At 37.4% G+C, this 25,321-nt stretch overlaps 2 protein-coding genes and 1 long non-coding RNA gene across 19 annotated transcripts; 2 read left to right on the top strand and 1 right to left on the bottom strand.

Moving 5' to 3' along the window:
* Window positions 1–79: 79 nt before the first annotated feature.
* On the bottom strand, window positions 80–1,591 carry LOC147948310 (ribosome biogenesis protein BOP1 homolog). Its single transcript, XM_087466238.1, has 6 exons — window positions 1,582–1,591; window positions 1,383–1,500; window positions 1,118–1,279; window positions 935–1,041; window positions 787–850; window positions 80–698 (listed from the first exon to the last, which is right to left on the bottom strand). The coding sequence occupies exons 1-6, from the start codon at window positions 1,589–1,591 to the stop codon at window positions 80–82; spliced, it is 1,080 nt and encodes a 359-aa protein (XP_087322364.1).
* A 1,635-nt stretch (window positions 1,592–3,226) lies between these two features.
* On the top strand, window positions 3,227–5,123 carry LOC104722549 (uncharacterized). 17 transcript variants are annotated; one of them, XR_015577685.1, is made up of 7 exons: window positions 3,227–3,376; window positions 3,693–3,764; window positions 3,844–3,971; window positions 4,175–4,334; window positions 4,459–4,522; window positions 4,664–4,782; window positions 4,870–5,123. It is a non-coding gene; the product is annotated as an uncharacterized LOC104722549 (long non-coding RNA). The 17 variants fall into 17 exon arrangements; XR_015577683.1 differs by having other exon boundaries at window positions 4,867–5,123; XR_015577691.1 differs by having other exon boundaries at window positions 4,664–4,788.
* A 2,028-nt stretch (window positions 5,124–7,151) lies between these two features.
* On the top strand, window positions 7,152–8,135 carry LOC104750977 (glutathione S-transferase T2-like). Its single transcript, XM_010472840.2, has one exon. The coding sequence runs from the start codon at window positions 7,152–7,154 to the stop codon at window positions 8,133–8,135; it is 984 nt and encodes a 327-aa protein (XP_010471142.2).
* Window positions 8,136–25,321: the final 17,186 nt, after the last annotated feature.

The raw sequence follows: 25,321 nt of genomic DNA, 5'->3' as shown, positions 1-25,321 counted from the left end.
GCAGTTCAAGACTCCTGCAATCAAAATCCATAACATATATATATATATATATATATATATATATATATATCATGAAGAATCAAAACATATGACCATGACGCATAATAGTGTGATCCTTAAGGAAAAAAACACAAAAACGCCATATAAACTGACCTCCCCCATTTGAAGAAGTAGAATGGCCTCTTAGAATCTCCAACGGCACAATCAGAGGATTCTCCTTTAGATCGTTATACACCTTTCCATGGAAGACATAAGCTGTTGAGTCCTCCAAGGATGAAGCAAACAACGGATATGAACGGTGAAACGCCACATTAGTGATGTCCTTAGGATGATTCTTGAGAGTCTTGTACGTCTTGGAAGAAAGATCCATGTCAAACCAACACATCTTCCCTTCTTTGCTTTCTACTATCAGATTATCACCACCAGGATGAATCGCCATCGATGAAATTTCCCTCATTCCAGTCTCGAGCTTTTTGACAGGCTCATCTACCTTTAGCAGATTGTAAACTCGCAACTTCTTTTTTGTCGAGATGAACAAGTATGAACGGCTGGGATGGAAAAGTGCAGTCACTGGAAGTCCATGGATCTTGAAAGGCTTTTGTGTAAGCTTTTTCGAGATCTGATGAATCACAACACCTCGCGTTTCTCCGGACGCCATGACTGTCGACAGATAGTCTCCTTTTCGATGCCAGTCAATACTAGATATGTTCTGATATATAAACCAAACCAGTTAAAGGATTTTTTTTTCTTTTTCCCTGTTACAAGAGATATTTAGCAAAAGTGTACCTTAAATGTCTAATCATGATCCCTCCATATTTCTCATCTGGAAGCCAACTTGCAATAGCTGCAACTATGGTGCAAAATACACAAAAGATTAAATATCATTCGAATATGTCTATCTCAATTTTTGACAAAAGTGCTGATGGCTACTTACTAGATGCTTTTGGTTCTGGAACGTTTCCTAAGCATAGCAACTCTTTAATATTTTCCTGTTCTTCATCAGTGCCAAGTTCAGTGTTCAGGATAACCAAATCTCGTCCCCTGCAAATGTGATGGTTTCAGAACAATTATATAATAAATAAATCAGAAAACAAAACTCCCAAGATAAAACACTCACATGGCAACGGCTAAAATTGAAAAGTCGAAAAGAGGATTCCATGCCACACACTTAATAGCTTCATCAAACTGCCAGATCTTAAGACATCTACCAGTTTCCACTTCCCATATACGGACGGATCCATCAGTTGAACCTTTGAAGAAAGAATACAAAGCTTGGCATCTTTGGAAAAAGAAAAGAGAGCTCAACAAAACTGAACAATAACATTAAATAAAATACCAGAGGCTATCCATTGGCCAGACCATTCAGTGGATATGGTAGTAACTTGTCCTGTATGGCCTTTATATTCAAGATAACAGGAGTTTGGATAAGGTCTTTCCTACTAGGTAGCTTAGGCTTCAAAGACTCAGGATCAAGGTTTATCTTTGGAGAAAGGAAACAAACTAAGATTTAGATAACATAAAATGAGATAAACCAAGAAAAATGAAATGATCAAGATTAGTCCTCACTGTGTTTTTTAGAACTCTCGGACATAGGTATAAACAACGGTCAAAAGACTCTTTTACTGCATTCCTATATGCTGGAATGCTTCTCACAGTTGCAAACCTATGCACACATTAATTTTAATTACCATAAGGCTTAAAAGCTAAACTATTGAGTATATTAAGCGGTACTTTTACAAATCTTTCAGGAATGATTTTTGGACGATCTTCCTCGCACTACAAGAAATTGAAGTATTAATAGCGGATTAGTATAGCGTTTAACACCTTTCTGCTATAATTGATATATCTCTCAGTTTTAGATAGTGTTTGCCAAAGTACAAACGCTATGTATAGCTGGTCAGATTTAAATGTTAAAAGTGTTTTGAAGAAATGCAAAATATATAGCACTAGTAAGTTTCAAAACGCTATGCATCATTCACGCGAACAAAAAAATATTATTTCCCCCCCTAACTACTTTTAGTGAAAAAAGAAGCGGCTCTCCAAATTTTACTCTCCCACTAACCCTAGTTTAGTTTCCCTCTCACTCTATTGTTTCACTTCTCAATCTTTTTCTCACTTTCTTTGTTCCTCATTGAATACTCATTGAAATCCCTCTACTTGAGATTAAGGTAATGAATGGCGACCTATACAAGTGCGGATTTCAAGTAATTTTTTTGAAAACCGCTTTCTGTTACCATTCATGTAAGTTTTTGTAATTTTGCGTTTTTTTCAAAAATAAAAAAAAAGTTGTTTGCGTTTTTTTTAGAACAAGCTATTAATCAGTGGACCGCAAATATTTGCCCAACTACCATTTCTCTAGCGGTTTTCAATTCCACACTTGATAAAGCAATAAATTTTTAATTTAATTAATGCCTAATAAAGTAAGTGTAATAATTAACACATATTTTAACAAATAACTCCAACTATCTTATACCAAAGAAGCTTGAAGATCAGGTACGGCACATAAACTTGCATATTAGATTTGACTTTTGTTTGTAGGAAAGTAATAAGTGTTAAACTATAGTCAATTATTTTATTAAAGTATGGTTAATTAGTTCCATACAAAATATCTATACAACTATATTTTAACAATTTTAAAATAAATTATAGTTTTAGTTGCAGCAAATTTATCAAAAATAAGATTTTTTATTATTATTTTAAAGAATAACATTGTTACATTTATTGAAAAATTAAAAGAAATTTTGAATCTTAAAATTCATAACCTAGCAGATGACAATATTATTTTATTAACAATAAATAACAATTCTAAATTTATAAGTATCTTAATATTGTTTATGAAAGTCAAAGTAATCGATATTTTTTTTAAAAAATTGTATTTTTATATAGTTGAACTTTTTATCAATATATCAAAAAAAAATTACTTTTTAATTGACTATAGTATTTAAGGTTTATAAATACAATTATTTTTATTATTAATTCATAACATACGATAATATACAAACATACTAATTATTAATAAATTTATTTATAATATATGTAATCCGCACCGTTTTTCCTTTTTTTACCATTCATACAATTAATAGTGAACCGCAAATAGTTTTTTCACCAATCAAATATCATTCTGTACCGCTTATTTTGTATAAACCGCATTTGTCCCGCAAACCGCATTGTACCGCAATTGAACCGTACCGCACTCCAAAACCGCTTTCCCCGCACAACCAAAACCGCGGTCACCATTCGGACCCTAACAATAGTCTCTCTCTCTCTTTCTCTTTGTGAGGTGGCTTCGTTCCTCTGATTTTCCTAACCCTAATTATTGTTCCTGAGATTCCTATCTACGATCCGGTGACGAGTTCAGAGGAAGCCAAGGTCGTTGGTAAGTAGTTCTGGTCGATTTCTCTTCCAATTGAATTTTGAGATCTAGGTTTTGTATTGATTCGTCACCAATTTCCCCCAAATTCGAAATCATGCTTCTCCTTCGACGAAATCCTCAAGGTACCGAAGAAGATCTGTCTTAGCTCGAAACGACACCGTCGATGCCAACACCCCTCATGTTCCTCTGACTCTTCCTCTTCTTACTTTGATTCCTCCAGATCTGTGGATTTCTTTCTCACCGACATTTGAAAACCTTTGTTTGTTTGGAGTTAAAAATTTAACTGTCATTTATTTCTTTTGGTGGTGTTCTTTGAAAGGAATAATGTTAATGGATTTAGAGAAAGCATCTACGATGTTCTTCATCTAAAGCAGATATGTCGATCCCCCATGTAAGTGTTTTCTACAACTCTCCACTCTTTCCTCATTTGTGTTGTTTAACTCTATTCTTACAAATATTTTTGGGTGCAGGACGTTGCTACTGTTGGGACTACAAGACCTTAAGTATTGTGGTTACATTGCAGTTATGAAAATAGAGATGGAGAATGAGGAGTTAAGCCCACCTTCTCAAAGTTTTGACCTCCTTGAATAGGACCAAGGTGTTGCTAAATCTCTAAACATTACCAAGTGATACTAAACATTCATCCTTGTCTCTTTAGTCTATTGTCTTGCTTATGGTGTGATATTTTATATGTTGCTTTACAGTTTGCGTTTTTTTTTTTTTTTTTTGTTAATTCTCAGGCAAAGCTTTGTAATGGAATGGTCGTTCATATTATGATTTTGTTAATTCTTTGTTATGTAGTTTTCCTAATTTGATCTAAGGATGGTTTTGAGAAAAAAAAATTCGTCTGAGCGTTGGGCGATCTTAGGCTTCTCGATGGTGGAAGGGAGGAACGATATGGTGAGGATTGACAGTTCGTGAAGACTGTTTTAGATCTAGTTGAGGTGAAGTCAGATTCGAGGTTAGGGTTTAATCTTTCTACTAGTTTGGGTGTAATTATCATGCGCATGTCTTCTTCTTGCCTTATTTTGATTCTCTAAGAAGCTAAGTTGTATCTTCCATTGTCGTTTTTTCGTTTTCTGCAGGGATTGAGGTTTCTAAGTACTTTGACACTATTACTCCTGAAGACAAGCCAAAGTCGATTCATTGGTGAGTTATTAAATGAGAAACTCAGATTGCTTAAGTTTGTTTTCTTAGAAGTTTCTCTTCTACAAGTTTTTTTCTGTTGATTTAACTTTGTGCCATGTTTATGTCAAGTATCATGTTGTATTAACTAGTCTTTGTTTGCAGATTTCAAAGTAAGCAAAGAAGGAACTAGGTGCCAAATACTGGATTGGTTTTCAAAGGAAGAGGTTGTGGTGGGGGAAGGTCTCATACTGATTTGAACTTGTGGTGTTCTTCTCTCTATGGTACATGTTAGTCTAGATTTGCTTTAGTCTCTCGTATCTTCAGGCTCTTTAATTTCTGATGTGTTCATATGGTTATTGGGACAGTAGGTGGTTTAAAGAACTCAAGACATGTTGAAGTTGATTATCTGATGATATCAAAGAAGTTTCAAAGATTAGAGGTCCAATAGTGTGGAAAATTCATGGAGTTTACAAGAGTTTTCTAGACTTATTTTCTAATATGTAATTTTACTTTGTAATGATATGTCAATATTCTTGTAGCTAGTAGAACTTTTTGTATTTGTACTTGTGGAACATTTTTCTTGTATATTACTATTGTGGTTATATGAACTTTTTTTTATACATATTGTGTTGGTTTGACAAATAACATGATGTTTATCTAATAAGCAAAATATAACAAAATCATCTAGGATACAATAAAAATAATAATACAAAACAAATGCTATGAAAAAGAAATAATAACGAAGATTAATTGCTATTATAAAGTATACAATAGCAATAAAGAAAATGCAATCTAAAAGATAACTAAGAGCTTCTCCACCGGGAAGGACTCTCAGAGTTACTCTCAAAATTGGGGCCCAAATTTGATTAAAAAACCCAATTTTAAATCCAAAATGTTAAGTATCGGTTCCGTAGGAAGTGTTTTGAGTAACCCATTAAGAACGATACGTGGCGATTGGTGATTGGTTTTCAGGTAAATATAAAACTGTTTTTTTTTATTCTTCCTTTTATTTCTATTAATCGCGACTCTCTCTCTCTTTTTCTTCTCTCTCGGTCGAAACGGCGAAAGGAAAGGCGATCGGGAAATTGAACCGATTCACGTCGATTCCCATGAAGTTTCTGGCTAAAATCGGAGGTTTGTTGGTGGGGAAACGACGGTGGAGCAGATCGACGACTGTTGGCTTTACGATCGGCGACTGATGGCTTTACGATCGACGACTGTTGCCTTTGACGCTTCGGTTCTCACAGAGAAACGACGGTGGGACAACGACGGTGGAGCTTTCTTCTGAACGCTTGAAGGGGAGGGTTCGGACAACCGGCTAACAAATCGGAGATGAGAAGGTTTGGCTTCTTATGTGTGAGGTGTTGCATGTTGTTGTAATTAATCTCCGGTGGTCTTTATTTGTTAGGGTTTCGGATTAATGAGTAGAATTGTTAGAATTGATGAGTAGATTGTTAGAATTGTTAATGAGTAGGATTCAAGAACACGTTGAGAAGTTTGTTTTGATCTGTTTTGATCTTTGAGTTTTAAAGTTTCGTGTCTTAGTTTTGTTCATGGTAAGCACCAAGAGGATTTAGTTATTGCTCACTTTTTCTTTTTGATCATCAGTATTGATTGACTAGTAGTCTTTCTCCTTTTCAGGATTCATTGTGCAGCTACGAAGCTTGGATGATCATACTCCTCTTCCGGGTATCACTTCTCTTTTAAAGATCTATCCTTTTTATTTTTCTCTTGATTTGGTTCTTTGGTATTCTAAATATTGCTCTTGTACATAGATATTGGTCGTGTGATGTTTATAACTCTTTTGTGATGTCATGAATAAGTGTGTGATGTTTATGACTCTTTTGTTTTGTTTTGTGGGAGCTAATCATAAACGGGATACAGCAGTGGAATGGCGAAGAGTGTTGTGTTGTTGCAGTGGACACAGCGGTTGCAAGGTATCACTTGAAAAGGTATGGTTTAATGTTTTATGTTTGCATAACTTAGTTATATGTTCTGTATAAACAATTTGTGTGAATAAGTGTCTAGTTTGAGTTTTCTGTTTAACTATAACTTTGTTTGGGGTTGGTTTGAGATTGTGTTTGGTCAGGTGTTAAATAAATAAAAATCCCGTTTGTTGTATGCTTTGATGTGTGGTTTTGTGTCAGTTTGTTTTTAAGTCTAGTTTGGTATCAGTTTGGTGTGAGTTTGGTTTGAGATTGGAGTTTGCTCAAGTGTTTTATGTTTGAGTTTGGTGAGTTTGGTTTGTTTTTAAGTCTAGTTTGGTTTTAGTTTTTAAGTCTGGTTTGTTTCAAAGCTAAAGTGTTTTATGTTTTCAAAACTCGTTTCTTGTTTGGTGTGAGGTTTAGGGTAAATGATTGTATTTAAATTTTCTATTGACTTTAACCATCAGCTTTTGGAATCAAATAACAGAAAGAGATTTACTGAAAAGTGATTTAGTTGTCCAGTCATAGGGATATACTGAAAAGTATATCTCTTTTCTTCTAACCACTCATTACCTTTTTGCTCAATAACCTTTAGTTGTAAAACACACATCAGCCACACTGGGTACATATAAACAATCATTGTTTAACACTAACCTAACCTCTTACATTATTTTCTCCAAACCTAAACACTCAGCCTATCTTTTTCGGTTTCACTAGCCTAAACAATGGATCCTAGCAACCCTTACCATTTTTGGGATCAAAATTTTGTTGATCTTATGAATTCTCAAGAAAACTCCAACCGTTCCGCTAATACTATTCCTCCATATTCCACCCAATCCTCTCAGACTATTCAGTTTAGTAACCCATTCTCTTCTCAGCCTTTAAACATTAGCCATCCATTCTCTTCACAGCCTCTTAACCAGACTCCCACATCTGAATCTGAAGACTGTTTGGACGTTACGGCAGATGAAAGTGATGAAGAAGGAGGCAGAGGTATTAGGAAGCGATGGAGTGCAGAAGAGGATGTCCATCTAATAAGTGCTTGGTTAAACACAAGCAAAGATCCAGTGGTGAGCAACGAGCAGAGGAAAAATAGTTTCTGGAATAGGGTTGCAGACTATTACAAAGCTCATATTGGAGGAACCAGTTCAAACGAAAGAGGGACTACACAATGTAAGGCAAGGTGGAGTAAGATAAACCACCATGTCAACAAGTTTGTTGGGTGTTACGCACAAGCGAGTACAAGAAGGAGAAGTGGAGAATCAGAAGATGATGTTTTGAGAATGGCGTATGAGTTTTACAAAAATGACATGAGGAAGCCGTTTCTGCTAGGACATTGCTGGAGAGAACTGAAGAATGATCAGAAATGGATCACAGAACGCCATGTAGAATGTGGCAATAAGCGGACTAAGCTTGCTTCTGAAGGAGAATTCGCAGCTACTTCGAGCAACGGTGGAGATGACATGAGGCCTCCGGGGGTTAAAGCTGCCAAGAAAAAAGGAAAAAAACCAGCAGTTAGTAGTGATGTTCCGGATGGTTCTGTCGATAAGTTGGATAAGATAATCGCAATGAAGGATCAAGAACAGGCGGCCAAACTTCATCATGGCAAAATGAGATTGTTAGACAGCCTACTTAACAAGAGTGAACTAACACCCGCTGAAGTACTACTTAGAGACAAACTCCTTGATCAAATGTTGACAAACATTTAGGTTTAACTCTTGTGTCTTTGCTATGTTTTGTGTTTTGTGTTTAACATAAACCTATACTTGTCTTGTTTTGTGTTTAACATAAACCTATACTTGTCTTCTTCTTTTGTTTCAGGTTTGAGGGACGACATATGAAGCATGTGAAGCAGTGTCGTTGGCATCTGAAGTGAAACATGTTGGTCGACATATGATGTGTTCTGTTTGGAAGCATGTTGGTCGAATGGAAGCTGTCTTTTTTTTTTGTATTGATGTGTTCTGTTTGGAACCCTTGAATGTGTTGGTTGTTTTTTAGTGTCATTCACGGGTGTCTCTTTTGTTTAAGTGTGGTCGGCTTTTGTTTGTTGAACGGATAAGTTTGCAACCCGTGAATGTGTTTTGGGTTGTTGTATTAATGTTTGTAACCCGTGAATGGGTATTGATAATGTTTGTAAGGTCTATATATTGAAGGCTCATGATCAATATCATTTGCGACTTTAAAACCATTGTTCTCATTTCTTCTTTTCACTTCTTCCTCCTTAAAACAAAACAAAGAATTATTATAGCATCCCCTTCTTATCATTTCCTCCTTATCATTTCTTGTTCTCTTTTCTTGCAACGTTTCTTCTTCTCTTTTTTTTTGCTCATTTCTTGTTATTATTTCTTCTTGCTAAATACTCAAAACCATATTTGACTACTAATGTCTAATTGGAGTTCTGATCATGAAGTTGATGAAATGGTAGAGGAGGAAGTTGATAGTATAGTGGAAGGGATTCAGTACAACTACACTCAAGAGGAACAACCACCAGCTCCAATATTCCGAAGAGTGCACATAAATAGAAACCGCGAAGAAGGCCATGCTCAACTATGGAATGATTATTTTAGTGAGAATCCGACTTACACTCCCGCTATGTTCTGCCGTCGCTTTAGAATGAACAAACCATTGTTCGAACGCATAGTCAGTACTATTAAGAATGGAGTCCCGTACTTCAGACAAAGACGAGATGCTACTGGAAGGCTCGGTCTTTCCGCACTTCAAAAATGTTCTGCAGCTATCCGTATGATGGCATACGGATGTTTGGCAGATGCGATGGATGAATATTTACGACTAGCTGAAACAACCGCACACAAATGCCTTGAAAAATTTATAGACGGAGTCATCGACCTATTCGGAGACGTCTATCTCAGACGACCTACAGCGGAAGACCTCCAAAGATTACTGAATATTGGAGAACATCGCGGTTTCCCCGGAATGGTTGGTAGCATAGATTGTATGCATTGGGAGTGGAAGAATTGTCCAACTGCATGGAAAGGACAATATTCACGTGGATCTGGAAAACCAACAATTGTACTAGAGGCAGTGGCATCCCAAGATTTATGGATTTGGCACGCATTTTTTGGACCACCTGGTACGTTAAATGATATCAATGTTTTAGACTGCTCACCGGTGTTTGATGATATCTTAGAGGGCCGAGCTCCAAGAGTTTCATATGTTGTCAATGGACATCAATACGAAATGGCGTATTATCTCACTGACGGTATCTATCCCAACTGGGCAACTTTCATCCAATCAATTACACTACCACGTGGTCCAAAAGCTAAACTCTTTGCTCAATGTCAAGAAGCATGCCGGAAAGATGTAGAGCGTGCCTTTGGAGTCTTGCAAGCACGATTTGCGATCGTGAAGAATCCAGCACTTTTTTGGGATAAAGGGAAAATAGGGAAAATAATGAGAGCATGTATCATATTGCATAACATGATAGTGGAAGACGAACGACATACCTACAATTTCTATGAACCATCAGAGTTCTATCACGGAGAAGGAAGCGGAACTTCTCAGGTTGATCTATCGTATTCTACAGATAGACAAACAAATCTACATAATTTGATGGGCATTCGAAATGCCATTCATGATCCACAAATGCATAATCGTTTGAAAAAAGATTTGATTGAGCATATTTGACAAAAATTTGGTGCAACCCATCAGTAAATCTTCTTCCAAATTATGTATAATATGTTTAATATTTCTTATTTTAAATTTATGTTTAATATTCCTAAATTTGTAATATTTTATTGTTTTATATTTTATGTAAAAAATAATTATTTTAATGATTAAGTAACCTAAGTGAGTTTCTCTAGTGGAGGATTGATTTGGTGTAAGTTTCTAAGTGAATTACTTTAATTAGTTTATAATTAAATATATAATTAATTAAGATTTGAGTAACCCATGTGGATTACTCGAGTAAAGATGGTTTAATATAGCATAAGCAGAAAACGCTATATAAAGTGTCATATCTTTTATAACGGGCGCGTCATTTTCCTGTAGTGTCGCACATCAATTTAGATAAGGCTATATCTTTCTCTGTTGGAATGTATTCCAAAGAAGGATTGTATGATTCCTCGTGTCCTATAAAACCCAAATTGCAAAGCATTAGACCTTCAATAAAAAATACAATTCCTAGATAGCTGGTCAGCAAAAAAAAAAAAAATTCACCTGGCAATTTCTGTTTCGGTGGAGGAGTATAAATTAATTGCTTGCTCTTTTGATCTGAAGTTGAATCATCATTATGCCATAAGAGATACAACTTGGGCTCTTCTTCAGGCTTACCAAACTTGATCCACCCCTTCCGGATTGCTCTAACGATCTTAACAATAATTTTAGCCTCCCATTTTGAACGGATGCGCCTTCGCTTGGGTTCTGGTGCACTTGAGAGTGGATGTTTTGCATCATGCCATTTGAACCAATCAACATAAGGCTGGCACCAAGAGAATCAGTTAAAAGGGTCACAAATAGAAAAAACAGCTACACATAAACCACATTACGTACCGGACATGGATCAAAGTCAGCGTGTGGCGCTGCCGCTTTGAGTATTCTACGAATGGGATATATCTCCTCTTTAGTCACCTCCACTTCCTCGTCATTATATTCGTCATAAATCTTCAAGCTAAATCCCTACAAATTGCATCACCATAATGCTACAAAATAACAAACTACATATACAAATAAATAAACAGATAATTAAGTGTGTTTCAAACTTACCAGTTCCTGGAGTCATCCTTATCTACAAGCAAAGAGTCAAGTCTGTCTCGCTTCCTTTTCTTGGTAATCTTCTTCCCAGTGGTGTCATAACCAATATGTTTTTCATCCTTATACCACTTCAAGGCATTCCCAACTGTATTTATTGGAGGAACCTACACATCATAAGATAGTTTCGTTTGGAAATGGAGAAAAGATCATAGTTTCTAAATTGTATAATGAAATATACAAAGCATCAACCTCATCTTCTGAAGAATCACTCTCTTCGACGACTTCATCTTGTTCATGATCAGAACCTTCGTCACTCCCATCTTCCTCACCATCTACTTGTTTACCATCATCATCATCATTAATATCTTCTGTCTCTCTCTCTGAAGCATCATGCTCGGAATCGAACATATCGGAGTCGAAATCATCGGAATTGAAAGACCCGGACAAACTCTACAGAGCAAAAACACAGAAAGATGAATAAATAAAGTAATAAATCACATGCATGAAAATAAATAAAAGCTCAAAGCTATGAAACAAAAAAGAAGGTGCAAGGAAAGGAGAATACATCTCTTTCGTATTCAGAATCCATTAACAGGTCTTCTTTTACTGCTGGATATCTCACATAGACTCTCCTTCTCTTCGTTGAACTAAGAACAAACTCGTTTTGTAGATGCAGCCATGCAGGGGATCAGATGATGCGGAAGGAGAAAAGATTTAGGGTTTAGGTTAACGTGCGTTAACGCTTCCTAACTCTTATGGGCCTGTATAATGTTAATGAGCCATAGTAGTGCAATGAATAGCATTTCTCTCTATACATCACGATTTCAAGATATTATCAAGCCATCATCGTCAACAACCGAGCTGCTCATACAAGGCTTCAACTTCACTTACACTAACCAGAGAAAACAAAGAAATATAAGAAGCCACTCTGTGAGATTATATATATCAAGATCATGTCATTTCGTAAAACTTGCTATACACAATGGAAAATATACGCTTCTTGATGACCTAAGTAACATTTTCTGAGTTAATTGCGGAGTTGCAGATTATATATAGGCTATTGCTAAAACAAAACCATTATCTTCAGCTTTTTCGGATTCAAAGAAACGCAAAATTAGATTCTCATATCAGCAAACAACGATAATCACTAAACTCTTGCTCTTAAAAGATTTAAGCCAAGAAAAGAATATGAAACGTATAGTGCAAGTAAACTTACAAGATGTCTCAGAGAAGCTAGCTTCACAGGGTTCTCGTGTCCTGGAAATGGAAACAACCCATTTACAGATGAGTAGTAAAACCAAGAAGAAGAAGCTTGTTGAATAGAATCGTTAGTTCTATAATTTTTGAGAATGTAAGAAAGCTTGATATCAGGTAATACTACTACACATGCATATTCAAGGGGGAAAAAAAAAAAAAAAACAGAACCACAGAGATATAAATTAAAAGACGAACACGCTGATTGATAATTAAAATAAGTATAAACCCAAGAAAAAGTAGCAGCGATGAGGCAATCGAATGATAAACAAAATTTGTAATCAGATAAAACAGGAAGCAAGTAATGAAAGCGCGGCGCTCGAGAATCTCCAAACCTAGAAATGAAAGAAAAGGCTCGCCGACTCGGCGGTAAGTGAGATAACTTGAGACTTTGCTGGGATTTTGTTTGTTCTTCAGAGGCCGGTTGAGAGAAATTATGAAGAGAGTTTATAAATAAATAAAAAATGAGCACCTCACGTATTTTTCTTGAGCGTCAAGGCCAATCTCTCGAAGCCAATGCTCATCAAGAAGAGTCTCGTCATTGTGTAATTAATCCAAGTGTTAATGATCTTCTCCCGATAAAGAACTGATGTGAAATGATCCAACATATCCTCTGGCTTGAAGACTGTTTCCTTGTTCTGTTCTCTATCTTGCAATGTTCCACTGCCATAGAAACCTGAAAATGTTCGACAAGCAAAAAATGTAAAGGAGGTTTTTGCACCACCAAAGAAAAAAAAAAAAAAAAAAGTAAACAAAGAAATCTAAAAAAATGAGATATTTGTGATATGGAACCAACACAGTAGATAGCAAAAATAAACGAGTTACCTACTACCTCTTCAAGGCTTGAGCTAGCTTCTGATTCCTCCATCTTCTCATTCCTGTTGAAGATAAGCTTGAATAACTTAAGTTAGAAGTTATCCTAATCTCACCAAGTCATGGTTTCCAAAAGAGATTAGGATTATAACAAGTTAGGAGTTATCTAATTGTTATATTAATTAAAGATTATTAAAGGGTCTCTCTATATATAAGGAGTTGTTAGGTTGTAACAACACTTGTGAGATTAGAGAGATTGAGTTTGAGATTGTTTTAGTTTTGAGAAGTTTCTAAAGCAATAAAACGAGAGTCATTCGTTAATCTCTTGAGCTTTGTTTTCATTATTCTTGTGCTTGAATTCAATATTTGGTATCAGAGCATAATTGAATTTGAAGCATAAAGTTTTCGTTCAGTTGTTCCAATCAAAAGACATGGGAGATATCGTTGCTATGACACCAAAGGAGACCGCTACTTCGACTCTTCAATGTCCGATGCTCACAACCACCAACTATACGGTGTGGGCAATGAAGATGACAATAGTGCTGAAGGTAAACAAAGTATGGGAAACAATTGAAACAGAGGAGGTAGCAGATGCTGACAAGATTGATCTAGCCAAAGCCCTTCTGTTTCAATCCATCCCGGAAACACTAACCCTGCAAGTTGGTAACCTAGCTACTGCTAAGGAGGTCTGGGAGGCAATCAAGTCAAGATTTATTGGAGCAGAAAGAGTCAAGGAGGCAAGACTGCAGACTCTTATGTCAGAATTTGAGAGGATGCGGATGAAAGCTACAGACACAATTGATGATTTTGTGGGAAAATTTTAGAACTTGCATCAAAATCTGGAGCGTTAGGCATGAGTATTGAGGAGCCTAAGATGGTTAAGAAGTTTCTGAACAGCTTGCCAAGGAAGAAGTATATTCACATCATTGCAGCCTTGGAGCAGGTTCTTGACCTTAACAAGACTAGTTTTGTGGACATAGTCGGTAGACTTAAGACATACGAGGAGCGAATTCGTGATGAGGAAGATCAGGAAGAGGATCAGACGAAGCTGATGTATGCAAACAACTACCAAGAAGACTATGATCAAGGTCGAGGAAGAGGCACAAGGGGTGGACGTTTCTCCGGACGAGGAAGAGGTCGAGGTCGTGGCAACTATCAGAGCAGAGATAAGTCGGTGATTGTGTGTTATCGTTGTGATAAACATGGACATTACGCCTCAAATTGTCCGAACAGGCTACTTAAGCTACAGGAGATTCAAGACTCAACTGATTCAGAAACTCAAGAAGCTGACAATTTACTGATGCATGAGGTGGTGTTTCTTAATGAGAAGAAGGTTAAGCCACAAAATTATGAGACAAAAACAGTTGGAGACAATGTGTGGTACCTCGACAATGGAGCCAGCAACCATATGACTGGCAACCGCAGTTTCTTTACAAAACTTGACGAGACTGTCACTGGAAAGGTAAGGTTTGGTGACGACTCGCGAGTAGACATCAAAGGGAAAGGCTCAGTTTTGTTTGTCACCAAGTCGGGTGATCGAAAAATCTTGGCTCAAGTTTATTGGATACCGGATCTCAAGAGCAACATACTCAGCCTCGGACAAGCCACAGAGATAGGATGTGAAGTAAGAATGAAAGAGAACTACCTGACTCTGCATGATCGTGATGGAAAGCTCCTAGTAAAGGCAAACAGGTCACAGAACAGGCTTTACAAGGTTCATATGGAAACTGAACATCACTTACTGCAGATCACGGATGATACATCTACAAGGTGGCATGAGAGATTGGGTCACATAAATGTTAAAGCAATGGAATCAATGGTGAGAAAGGAGTTAATCATCGGAATACCAAGTATGAGGTTCGACAGGGAGATGTGTGCGTCATGCTTGTTCGGGAAGCAAGTGAGAAAGACGTTTCCAAGAGCAACAGGGTTTCAATCAGAGAAACCACTTGATTTGATCCATGGAGACCTCTGTGGTCCTATTACACCTACAATAGCAGCACAAAATAAGTATATATTTGTGCTTATCGACGATCATTCACGTTACATGTGATCTCTGTTATTGAAAGACAAGAGTGATGCTTTCGGTGCATTTAAGAGATTCAAGGCTCGTATTGAACAAGAACTTGGAACAACTATCAAGGTGTTTAGAACTGATAGAGGTGGTGAATTCGTGTCTGATGAATTCACGTGTTTCTGCGAAGAATCTGGGATTCAAAGACACTTGACTGCTCCTTACTCTCCTCAACAAAATGGTGTGGTGGAGAGGAGAAACAGAACCTTGCTTGAGATGACAAGAAGCATTCTCAAACACATGAGTGTTCCTAATTACTTGTGGGGTGAGGCAGTGAGACATTCCACCTATTTGATCAACAGAATTGCTACAAGATCGCTGTGTGACAAAACTCCATACGAGATGCTAAAAGGGAAGAAGCCAAATTTGGAGCACTTACGGGTTTTTGGTTGTGTTGGTTATGCGAAGGTGGAGTCACAACATCTTAAGAAACTGGATGATAGATCTCGTGCAATGGTACACCTTGGAACTGAACCTGGAAGTAAAGCATATCGGCTGTTGAATCCTTCAACAAGACGAATAACAGTGAGCCGTGATGTAATGTTTGATGAAACAAAGAAGTGGAACTGGAGTGATTCGCAGGGAGAGACAGAGTCTCCAGGGTCCTTTACTGTAAGTTTTGGCAGTTCTGGTAACAATGGTTTACAAGAGGATGTTGCAGAGTGCGAAAAAGCTCCCAGTGTTGAGGATAGGTTTGAGGTGCTAGAAGAAAATCAAGAACATGTAATGGAGCCAGTTCAAACTATGTTAAGGAGATCAACCCGACCTAGTATAAAGCCAAGTTATCTGAACGACTATGTGCTTCTTGCAGAGGAAGAGGGAGAACGACTCTTACTGTCGTTAAATGATGAACCCAAAAACTATGCTGAAGCGAAGGAGCTAGAGGTTTGGAGAAACGCTTGCAACGAGGAGTTGAGTTCCATTGAGAAGAATCAAGTGTGGAGTTTGGTAGAGTTACCAACAGGCGTTAAACTAATAGGTTTGAAATGGGTATTTAAAATCAAACGGAACTCTGATGGAAGTATCAACAAGTACAAAGCAAGACTAGTTGCTAAGGGGTATGTGCAGAAACACGGGGTTGACTTCGATGAGGTATTTGCTCCGGTGGCACGACTTGAAACAGTTCGTTTCATTCTTGCTTTGGCTGCGTCTAGAGGTTGGGAAGTGCACCATTTAGACGTCAAGACTGCCTTTCTACACGGAGAACTTAGAGAAGAAGTGTTTGTTGCTCAACCGGAAGGATATGTGAAGAGAGGAAGTGAAAGACTGGTGTATAAGCTGAGTAAAGCACTCTACGGACTTCGCCAAGCTCCGCGAGCCTGGAACCACAAGCTCAATCAAATTTTGTTGGAGTTAAGGTTTGTTCGTTGTGCTAAAGAACCTGCTCTGTATCGAAGACAAGAAAAGGATCAACTGTTGATTGTTGCAGTATATGTCGATGATCTCCTTGTGACCGGTAGTAACTTGGAATTGATTTACGAGTTTAAAAAAGGTATGTCTTCGAGGTTTGAGATGAGTGACCTTGGGAGGTTGACGTTTTACCTTGGCATTGAGGTTTTGCAAGAACAGAGTGGTATTACCTTGAAGCAGGGGAGATACACGGTTAAGATTCTCGAGGAAGCAGGTATGAGCGAGTGTAATGCTGTACAAGTTCCGATGGATACGGGTACAAAACTCTCTAAAGCACTAACGGATGAGTCCTTTTGTGAGCACGAGTATAGGAGAGGTATTGGTTGTCTCAGGTACTTAATTCATACTCGCCCTGATCTTGCATTTGCTGTTGGAATCCTTAGTCGCTATATGCATAATCCGAAGAAGTGTCATGGAGCAGCTTTAAAACATGTCTTGAGATACTTACAAGGAACTACGGGTTATGGTCTCACATTCAAACGAGGAAATAGTTCGGGTTTGGTGGGATATAGTGACAGCAGTCACAATGTTGACGAGGATGATGGTAAGAGTACAAGTGGTCACATTTTTTATCTCAATGGTTGTCCGATCACTTGGTGCTCACAGAAGCAGGAGACGGTTGCCTTATCTTCTTGTGAGGTAGAGTTTATGGCAGGCACTGAAGCGGCGAAGCAGGCGATTTGGTTGCAGGACTTACTCTCTGAAGTTACAGGAGAAGCTCTTAAGAAGGTAACGGTTCGCATTGACAATAAGTCGGCGATAGCTCTCACCAGGAACCCAGTCTTCCACGGTCGTAGCAAACATATCCACAGGAAATATCACTTCATCCATGAGTGTGTAGAGAATGAGCAGGTGGATGTCGAACATGTTCCCGGTACTAAGCAGAAGGCTGACATCTTGACTAAACCACTTGGAAGAATCAAGTTTGCAGAAATGAGGGACTTCATTGGTGTTCATGATGTGTCAAACAAGAGCTTCAAGCTTAAGGGGGTGATTGTTGAAGATAAGCTTGAATAACTTAAGTTAGAAGTTATCCTAATCTCACCAAGTCATGGTTTCCAAAAGAGATTAGGATTATAACAAGTTAGGAGTTATCTAATTGTTATATTAATTAAAGATTATTAAAGGGTCTCTCTATATATAAGGAGTTGTTAGGTTGTAACAACACTTGTGAGATTAGAGAGATTGAGTTTGAGATTGTTTTAGTTTTGAGAAGTTTCTAAAGCAATAAAACGAGAGTCATTCGTTAATCTCTTGAGCTTTGTTTTCATTATTCTTGTGCTTGAATTCAATAATTCCAATCTAATCCGAGTAACCAGAAATGGCTTCCTCGACTCGTCTCACAACGTCTCTGACCAACGTTCTCCATGACTGCCATGTTATCCTGAGGTCGGCCTTATCTTCTTTTTTTTTTTTAAGTGTCAATCAACTTCCTAGTCATGGTTTCAAATCATCAAACTCAAGCAATTCATCTACATTAAGCAGCTCTAACCCCATATATCGTTCTGAAGGAAAACAAATAAGTAATGTTTCAGTTCACAAATAAAAATTTCCATCTCAAAACTGGAATGAAGCCAAAACTACTACTACTACTACTACACACTTGTTCAATGCTTAGATAAAAATAATGAAGCCAAAACTCATACCCACACACCTATTATAAGATTTTAAAATGGCCATATAATAATAGAATCGATAGTATGTATCACCAAGATTTCAAAGAATTTTAAACTCACCACCCATAACGCTCAGATTCAAAAGAAATAATTAAGTTTCAGTTCCGAGATCAAAAGTGGCCACACCCAATACTTAGATAGTTAAAGAATGTAAATTAATGTCATATATAAAATCATAAATTTCCACACAGGCGGCCATGATGAAATTAGAATTAGAATCAGCGAATTTGAGCAGCGTTGTATGAAAAACGGCGGAAAAGGATGGATTTGCGTTGGGTAGAAGATGCAGAGATAGATTGAACGGGAAGTTATCCCGAGACGAAATCCTCGCCGTGATTCCTTCCACCGCCGTGTCTTTCATTGCTCTTCCCTCCATCAACGTGCTGGTCACGTGAGAAGACTTTTGGCTCAAAAACAAATTATGACTCTTGTGTTGAGCTTAGGCCTGGGCATTCGGGTTTCGGATCGGATTCGGATCGGGTTAATCGGATTTCGGATTAATCGGATAGAGGTATTTATAATCCGAACATGATCCGATTTTGTTTCGGATCGGATTAATTCGGATTCGGATCGGGTTTACAAAATTATTTATAATCCGATTTATAACCGAAAATGATATTTTCGGATCCTAATTCGGTTTAACATCCGAATTATCCATAAAATCCGAAATTCATACATTAGAAGATGAAAATTTCTAAGTTTTAATACGTAAAAACATAGCCGCATAGACTCCAATAGACCCGTACAAAGGCAAAAACAAATGTCTATTACAGACATTGATAAATCCATTCAAAAACAACAAAAAGTTCAAATCAGTCCTAACTTCACCATTCACCAAATCCTACTGAGCATTCAACATTCACCAAATCCTAGCCACCTACGACAAACACATTCAATATTAGAACGTGAATTATAGCAAAAGAAATGAAACAAAGATGAAAAGAAGTTGAATCAGTTACCTTTTTCATGTATTCATGTCTGAAGAAACTCAAACTCTAAGAAAAATTAAACACAAAAGGTTAGACATTAGCACTTTTTGTAATGAGTAAGAAATGGACAATAAAAACAGAAATGGAATACCTTTTTGTAGCTCATCTAGCAGCTCAATATCAGCAAGCATCTGCTGATTAGTAATCACTCCTTTTTCATTGATTCGTATTTCACATTTCATCCACTGTTCTGTGCACATTAGTACTTCAATCATGTAATGGGTAAGACAACTCCTGAACGGGTCAAGTATACGGTTACTTGTGGAAAATGCTGATTCTGATGCAACAGATGATACTTGCATTGCAAGTACATCTTTAGCAATTGCAGCCAAGACCGGATACTTTGGAGAGTTGATCCTCCACCATCCCAACAGATCAAATGGTATTCCAAGAGGATTAGGTTTTGGAACTTCTACTTTCTCCTTCAGATACAACTCCAATTCAGTACTTGCATCTTGAAATCCTGTCTCCTTCACCATTTGTAGAATGTATCCATTCTTTCATATCCATCACTCTCTAAACCCATTCTATCGAATAAATCTCCTGCAGCATGCTCTTGTGAGTTATTGCGACTGTGACTCTGAGAGTGAGAAGACTGTGAAGTCTGCGAAGATGACATATTCCGAGCTGCTGTTAAAGCACCATGGTACTCGTCAAAAAGTTGTGTCATAACCTTTTCTACTGACTTAGTAAGCTCTTTAGCTTCATCACTATCTTTCCCATACAACACATCAAAACAATATCCAGCAAATCTTATTTCTAGGATCAAGCACACTAGCTATAATCAGCAATTTATTCATCTCCTTCGAGTCTCCCCAATATTTATCAAACTTGTCTTTCATAGCAGTGGCCTTTAACCTCAATGTTGCATCAGTACTAATGCACAATGAACCCAGATTCTTTTGAATTGTTACTATTTCATTGTAACACCTGTGAGAGTTGAGAGTCGTGGATGCTGAAACAACTAGCGTTGAACTGTAAAATATCACCAAGAACTTGACTAACCTCTCTACCTCATCCCAATCATAGACAGTAGGCGGCCCAATTCTTGTGGTTCCATCCACCTTCTCTGTAAAATAATCATTGTAGAGTTTGTCCTCCATCTCCATTGTGTCAAACACCAACTTAAATTTAATAGCTCTTAGCAACATCAGATATGTAGAGTTCTATCTGGTTTTGCAATCTAGAGATAGGCTTCCTCTTGTCATCTTCCCTGACTCCACTTTCTGATCAAATGCATCTACCCTTTTACTTGAACCTCTCACATATTGCACACCATTTCGAATTGCAGCCACACTATTAACCACTTCTGTCAGCCCATCCTTAACAATAAGGTTAATTATGTGAGCAGCACAACGCATATGCAGAAACTCACCATCTAAAATCAATGCATCATCTCCATTCTGAAAGAGGAAAGCATCTGTAAACTTCTCCAATGCATTGGTGTTGGCAGTTGCATTATCAACTGTGATTGTAAATACCTTCTTAATTCCCCAATCAGCCATACATTCCATTAGGACCGAGCAGATAGTTGTACCTCTGTGATCTGAGATGTGCTTGAACCCAAGTATAAGCTTCCTTAACTTCCAGCTTGCATCAATAAAGTGTCCTGTGATAACCATGTAACTAGATCTTGTAGTGGGAGCAACCCAAATATCAGTAGTAAGTAAAACCCTCTGCTGATTAGAATTAAGAAGCTTCTTCATAGCTGCTTTCCGTTTCACATACATCTCCACAATATAGTATATATACTTCGGTTTTGTTCGGTTATCCGAAACAATTTCGGTTCGGATAAAAACCGATCCGAATCCGAAAATTAAACAATATATAAACCGATCGGATTTTAAGAGATAACTGAAACTGTTTCGAATCGGATTTTTCGGATCGGATTCGGATCGGATTTCGGATTTCGGTTAATATGCCCAGGCCGAGTTGAGCTTTCGTGGGGTGGACCTTCCAAAAATCAATAAATTTTGGTTTATTCCATTCGGTTTGATCGGTTACACTAAATCTAGTAGTTGATTCGGTTTCATATCAAAAGAGATTTTCTAAGCAAATTTCTTCTGTTTAAGCATTTTCAATTTTACTTCCCCTTAATGTTGGAATATGTAAGTATGAAAAAAAAAAACAAAAAAAATCATATCTTTAATCAGAAATTGTGATTTTGTATTTAAATCCTCGCCGTAATTCCCTACTGGTCCAGATATTCGAATACCAGGGATAGGCCAAATCAAGTTGAATGACTGTTTAGTATTGAACAACGTCCTCTACATTCCTGATTTTCGTCTGAATCTCCTCAGTGTTAGTCAGTTAACCAAAGATATAAAATGTCGTGTGATTTTTGATGAAGAATCTTGCATGATACAGGATCCTATCAAGGGACTGACGATTGGGAATGCTGAACAGATATCCAACATGTACGTCTTGGATAGAGCTTCTATTACTTCTGTAGATAATCAGAATTTGTCTTGTTCAGTCAATATTGTTGTTGACACCACTCTGTGGCACAAGACATCCTTCTGTAGCTAAGATTCATTCTATCACGAATGTACTTGGAATCAAACAGAATAATACTAAAGGTTTCCATTGTACCATTTGTCCTCTTGCAAAACAAAAGCATCTTCCCTATATATCTCACAACCACATGAGTAAAAATGCTTTTGATTTGCTTCATATTGATATCTGGGGACCATTTTCTGTTCATACAGTAAAAGGATACAAATATTTTTTCACCATTGTTGATGATCACAGCAGAGTAACATGAATTTATCTGTTGAAGACAAAGTCAGAGGTGTTAAAAGTCTTCCCCGATTTCTTAAAGATGATTGAAACTCAGTATAAAGCTACTGTCAAAGGGGTTAGATCAGTTAATGCACCAGAACTGCAGTTTGTTGATTTATACAAGTCAAAGGGCATTCAATCTTACCATTCCTGTCCAGAAACCCCAGAACAGAACTCAGTAGTAGAAAGGAAGCATCAACACATCTTGAATGTGGCAAGATCATTAATGTTTCAAGCTCACCTTCCATTAGAATACTGGGGAGATTGTGTTCTAACCTCAGTTTTCCTGATAAATCGATTGCCATCTCCACTTCTAGAAAACAAGTCTCCATTTCAAGTTTTAACATCAAAGAAAGTGGAGTACAAGGGATTAAGAGTCTTTGGCTGCCTTTGCTACAGTTCAACCTCTTCCAAGAACCAACACAAGTTTCAACCTCGATCAAAGGCTTGCTTGTTTCTTGGTTATCCTACAGGCTACAAAGGCTATAAGTTGTTGGATTTAGAAACACACACTGTTCACATTTCATGAAATGTGGTATTTTACGAGGATATATTCCCACTTGCCACTGGTATGTCTGACTCTCCTCCAGATTTTCTTTCCATGTTTAACTCTGCAAAATTTGGTACTCATGCTAAAGATAGTAGTGAAATTCCTATAGAGGCTGAGGATCCCTCTGTAGTTGTGAATGAAGCTACAGATGCGTGTATTACCCCTGCAATAGATAGTCATACTACGGATAGAGGAAAGAGAGTATCCAAGTCTCCAGCATATTTACATGATTACTACTGCAATATGACTACAACAGACATCCCATATCTTTTGGCTGCTTATATGACATATGACAATCTAACAGAGGAGTATAAAGCATACATTTGTGCTGTCACAAAGTTTGCAGAGCCAACCACTTTTAATCAAGCCAAGAAATTTGAAGAATATTCAAGCGATAAATGAGGAACTCATTGCTCTTGAGAGCACTCACACTTGGTCCGTCTGTTCACTTCCTCCAAACAAGCGAGCTATTGGCTGCAAATGGGTGTATCAGCTTGACATATCTAATGCATTCTTGAATGGGGATTTAGATGAAGAAATTTACATGAATCTTTCCCCTGGCTATACAACAAAAGCAGGCAAAACATTGCCACTGAAACTAGTCTTTTATTGGTGGTGAATGATGATGATGATGATGCAATGGTGAGATATGAATGGAATGATGGATGGGTGTTTCAATTCCCCTTATGCTATTGCAATACAAGAGGTATCAATCCTAAATGAGTGTTTGTGAACAGTTAAGATATGCATATGAATCTAAGTTAAGACAAATGTAAAGATTGTTTGTCACTAACAATCTTAAGATGAAAATGTAAAATGCAGAAAGTAAACTATTAGAACTAAGAACTAAATGCAAATGAAACAGGATGATTATAACAGTAATGATGCAGGAACAGAAATAGAAACTTCTACTAATGAACTAATGAGAGACTAGTAATGAACAGGACACTAAGTAAATGCAACAGAAATGCAACTAGAATGAAACAGGAATGAAACAAGGCAATCACAAATCATGAAACACAAAGTTCTGGGGAAGAACTCGAGCAGCACTCGACCGAGTGTAGGTCGAGTGAGTGGTCGAGCTAGACAAATTCGGAAAAACAGAGCAATGCAATAAAAACAGAGTAATGCTAAACCAAATCAAACTACAAGCAAGCAACAGGATTAAGACTGTAAATTCAATAAACAAAGAGGGTCCTAAGGATGGATTCATGGGATGAACTAATCATTGTGGTTATCTAACTTGGTCAACAAACCTCAAGCAAACTTTGAGCTAACCTCTAGACATATAAATCTAAGACAAGTTTCTCCCACTCTCATGGTCAAGAAACAATCAAACCTATGCAATTCTAGACTTGTTCTCACACAGTAAAGAATCTACACAAGCAGGCATTAAGCAATACATCTCAAACCAAACAAGACCTCTAATCTCTTAGCAAGCCTAATGGTAAGCTCTAGATCTAGCCTTATCTATGCTTCCTAAACATTATTGTGATGCTAAGAAGCTTGAAATCAGACTCTACCCTCTCAGATATAGAATCAGCATTAAGATCATCTACCCTAGAAGAGATCTACAACAATCAAGCTTGACCAAATCACACAAACCACAAGATCAATCCATCCTAACCCATCCTCAAGATCCTAAGCAAACTACTCACAACAATACATGATGAACAAAGTCAAAAACCCAGAAAATATTGAAACTTGCATTATTAGAAAGATTAAACAAAGATCTTCAATATTGATGAAAGGATGAAACTCAAATTCTCAATATCTTGAAAGTTATAAAACCAACAAAATACAAGAATCTAGTCTTCTCTCTTAAGGAAGTACAAGATCTTAAAAATAAAAATGCAAAAGGAATAAAGCTAAAAAAGGTAAAAACTAGGTTTAGGGAATATCTAAAAAGCTGGACTCTTTGGTGGCTGCAGGTACAAGGCCTTATATAGGTGAGGAGGTGGAAGCCCTAAAAATAGAAAAAGTCAAAGTAGTCAACGGCTCGGTCAACTCAACCAGTGCTCGGTCGAGTCCATGGTCGAGCTGGCTTCTCTCGTGCACACTCCACTCGGTCGAGTCCATCTACCCACTCGGTCGAGTGCTTGGTCGAGCTGGACTCTAGAGCTTGGTTCTTCAGCCTTAACTCTCTTGCTTTCCTCCTCATGATTGCTTCACATCTCCTCAGCATTGCATCCATGCCCCTTAAGCTCCAAAATCACCTGTTTATGCATGAAAAGATGTAAATGCAATGCAACTAAACTCTAATGCATGATTTGGCCTAAAGCTACACAATAATGATGAAAATGGCTAGCAAAAGATGTGAATAAACTAAGGGAAAAAATGGTAAAATATATGAACATCAACACCCCCAAACTTAGTCTTTGCTTGCCCTCAAGCAAATAAACAAGACATAAGTAGGAAAGTGAGGTTTGAAAGTGGGATCTCAGCTCCTAAAGCTTGCAAATAGACCATTTAGAATCAATGTCCAAGTTACTAATACTATGATGCAAGTTGAATGAGCTGGAATTAAAGACTTTAGACAAGCATTTCACAACCTTTATTGATTTGAGCCTAAGACATCCACATGCATTCAAATTAACCATTTCCTTTAACATTCATTAAACAAGAACATGAATCAATT

Source organism: Camelina sativa, chromosome 2 (assembly GCF_030686135.1).
Source record: "Camelina sativa cultivar CO46 ecotype springtype chromosome 2, ASM3068613v1".
NCBI classification, from domain to species: domain Eukaryota; kingdom Viridiplantae; phylum Streptophyta; class Magnoliopsida; order Brassicales; family Brassicaceae; genus Camelina; species Camelina sativa.
Note: the sequence above shows the minus strand (reverse complement) of the source record. Positions and strands in the feature narration are given on the sequence as shown.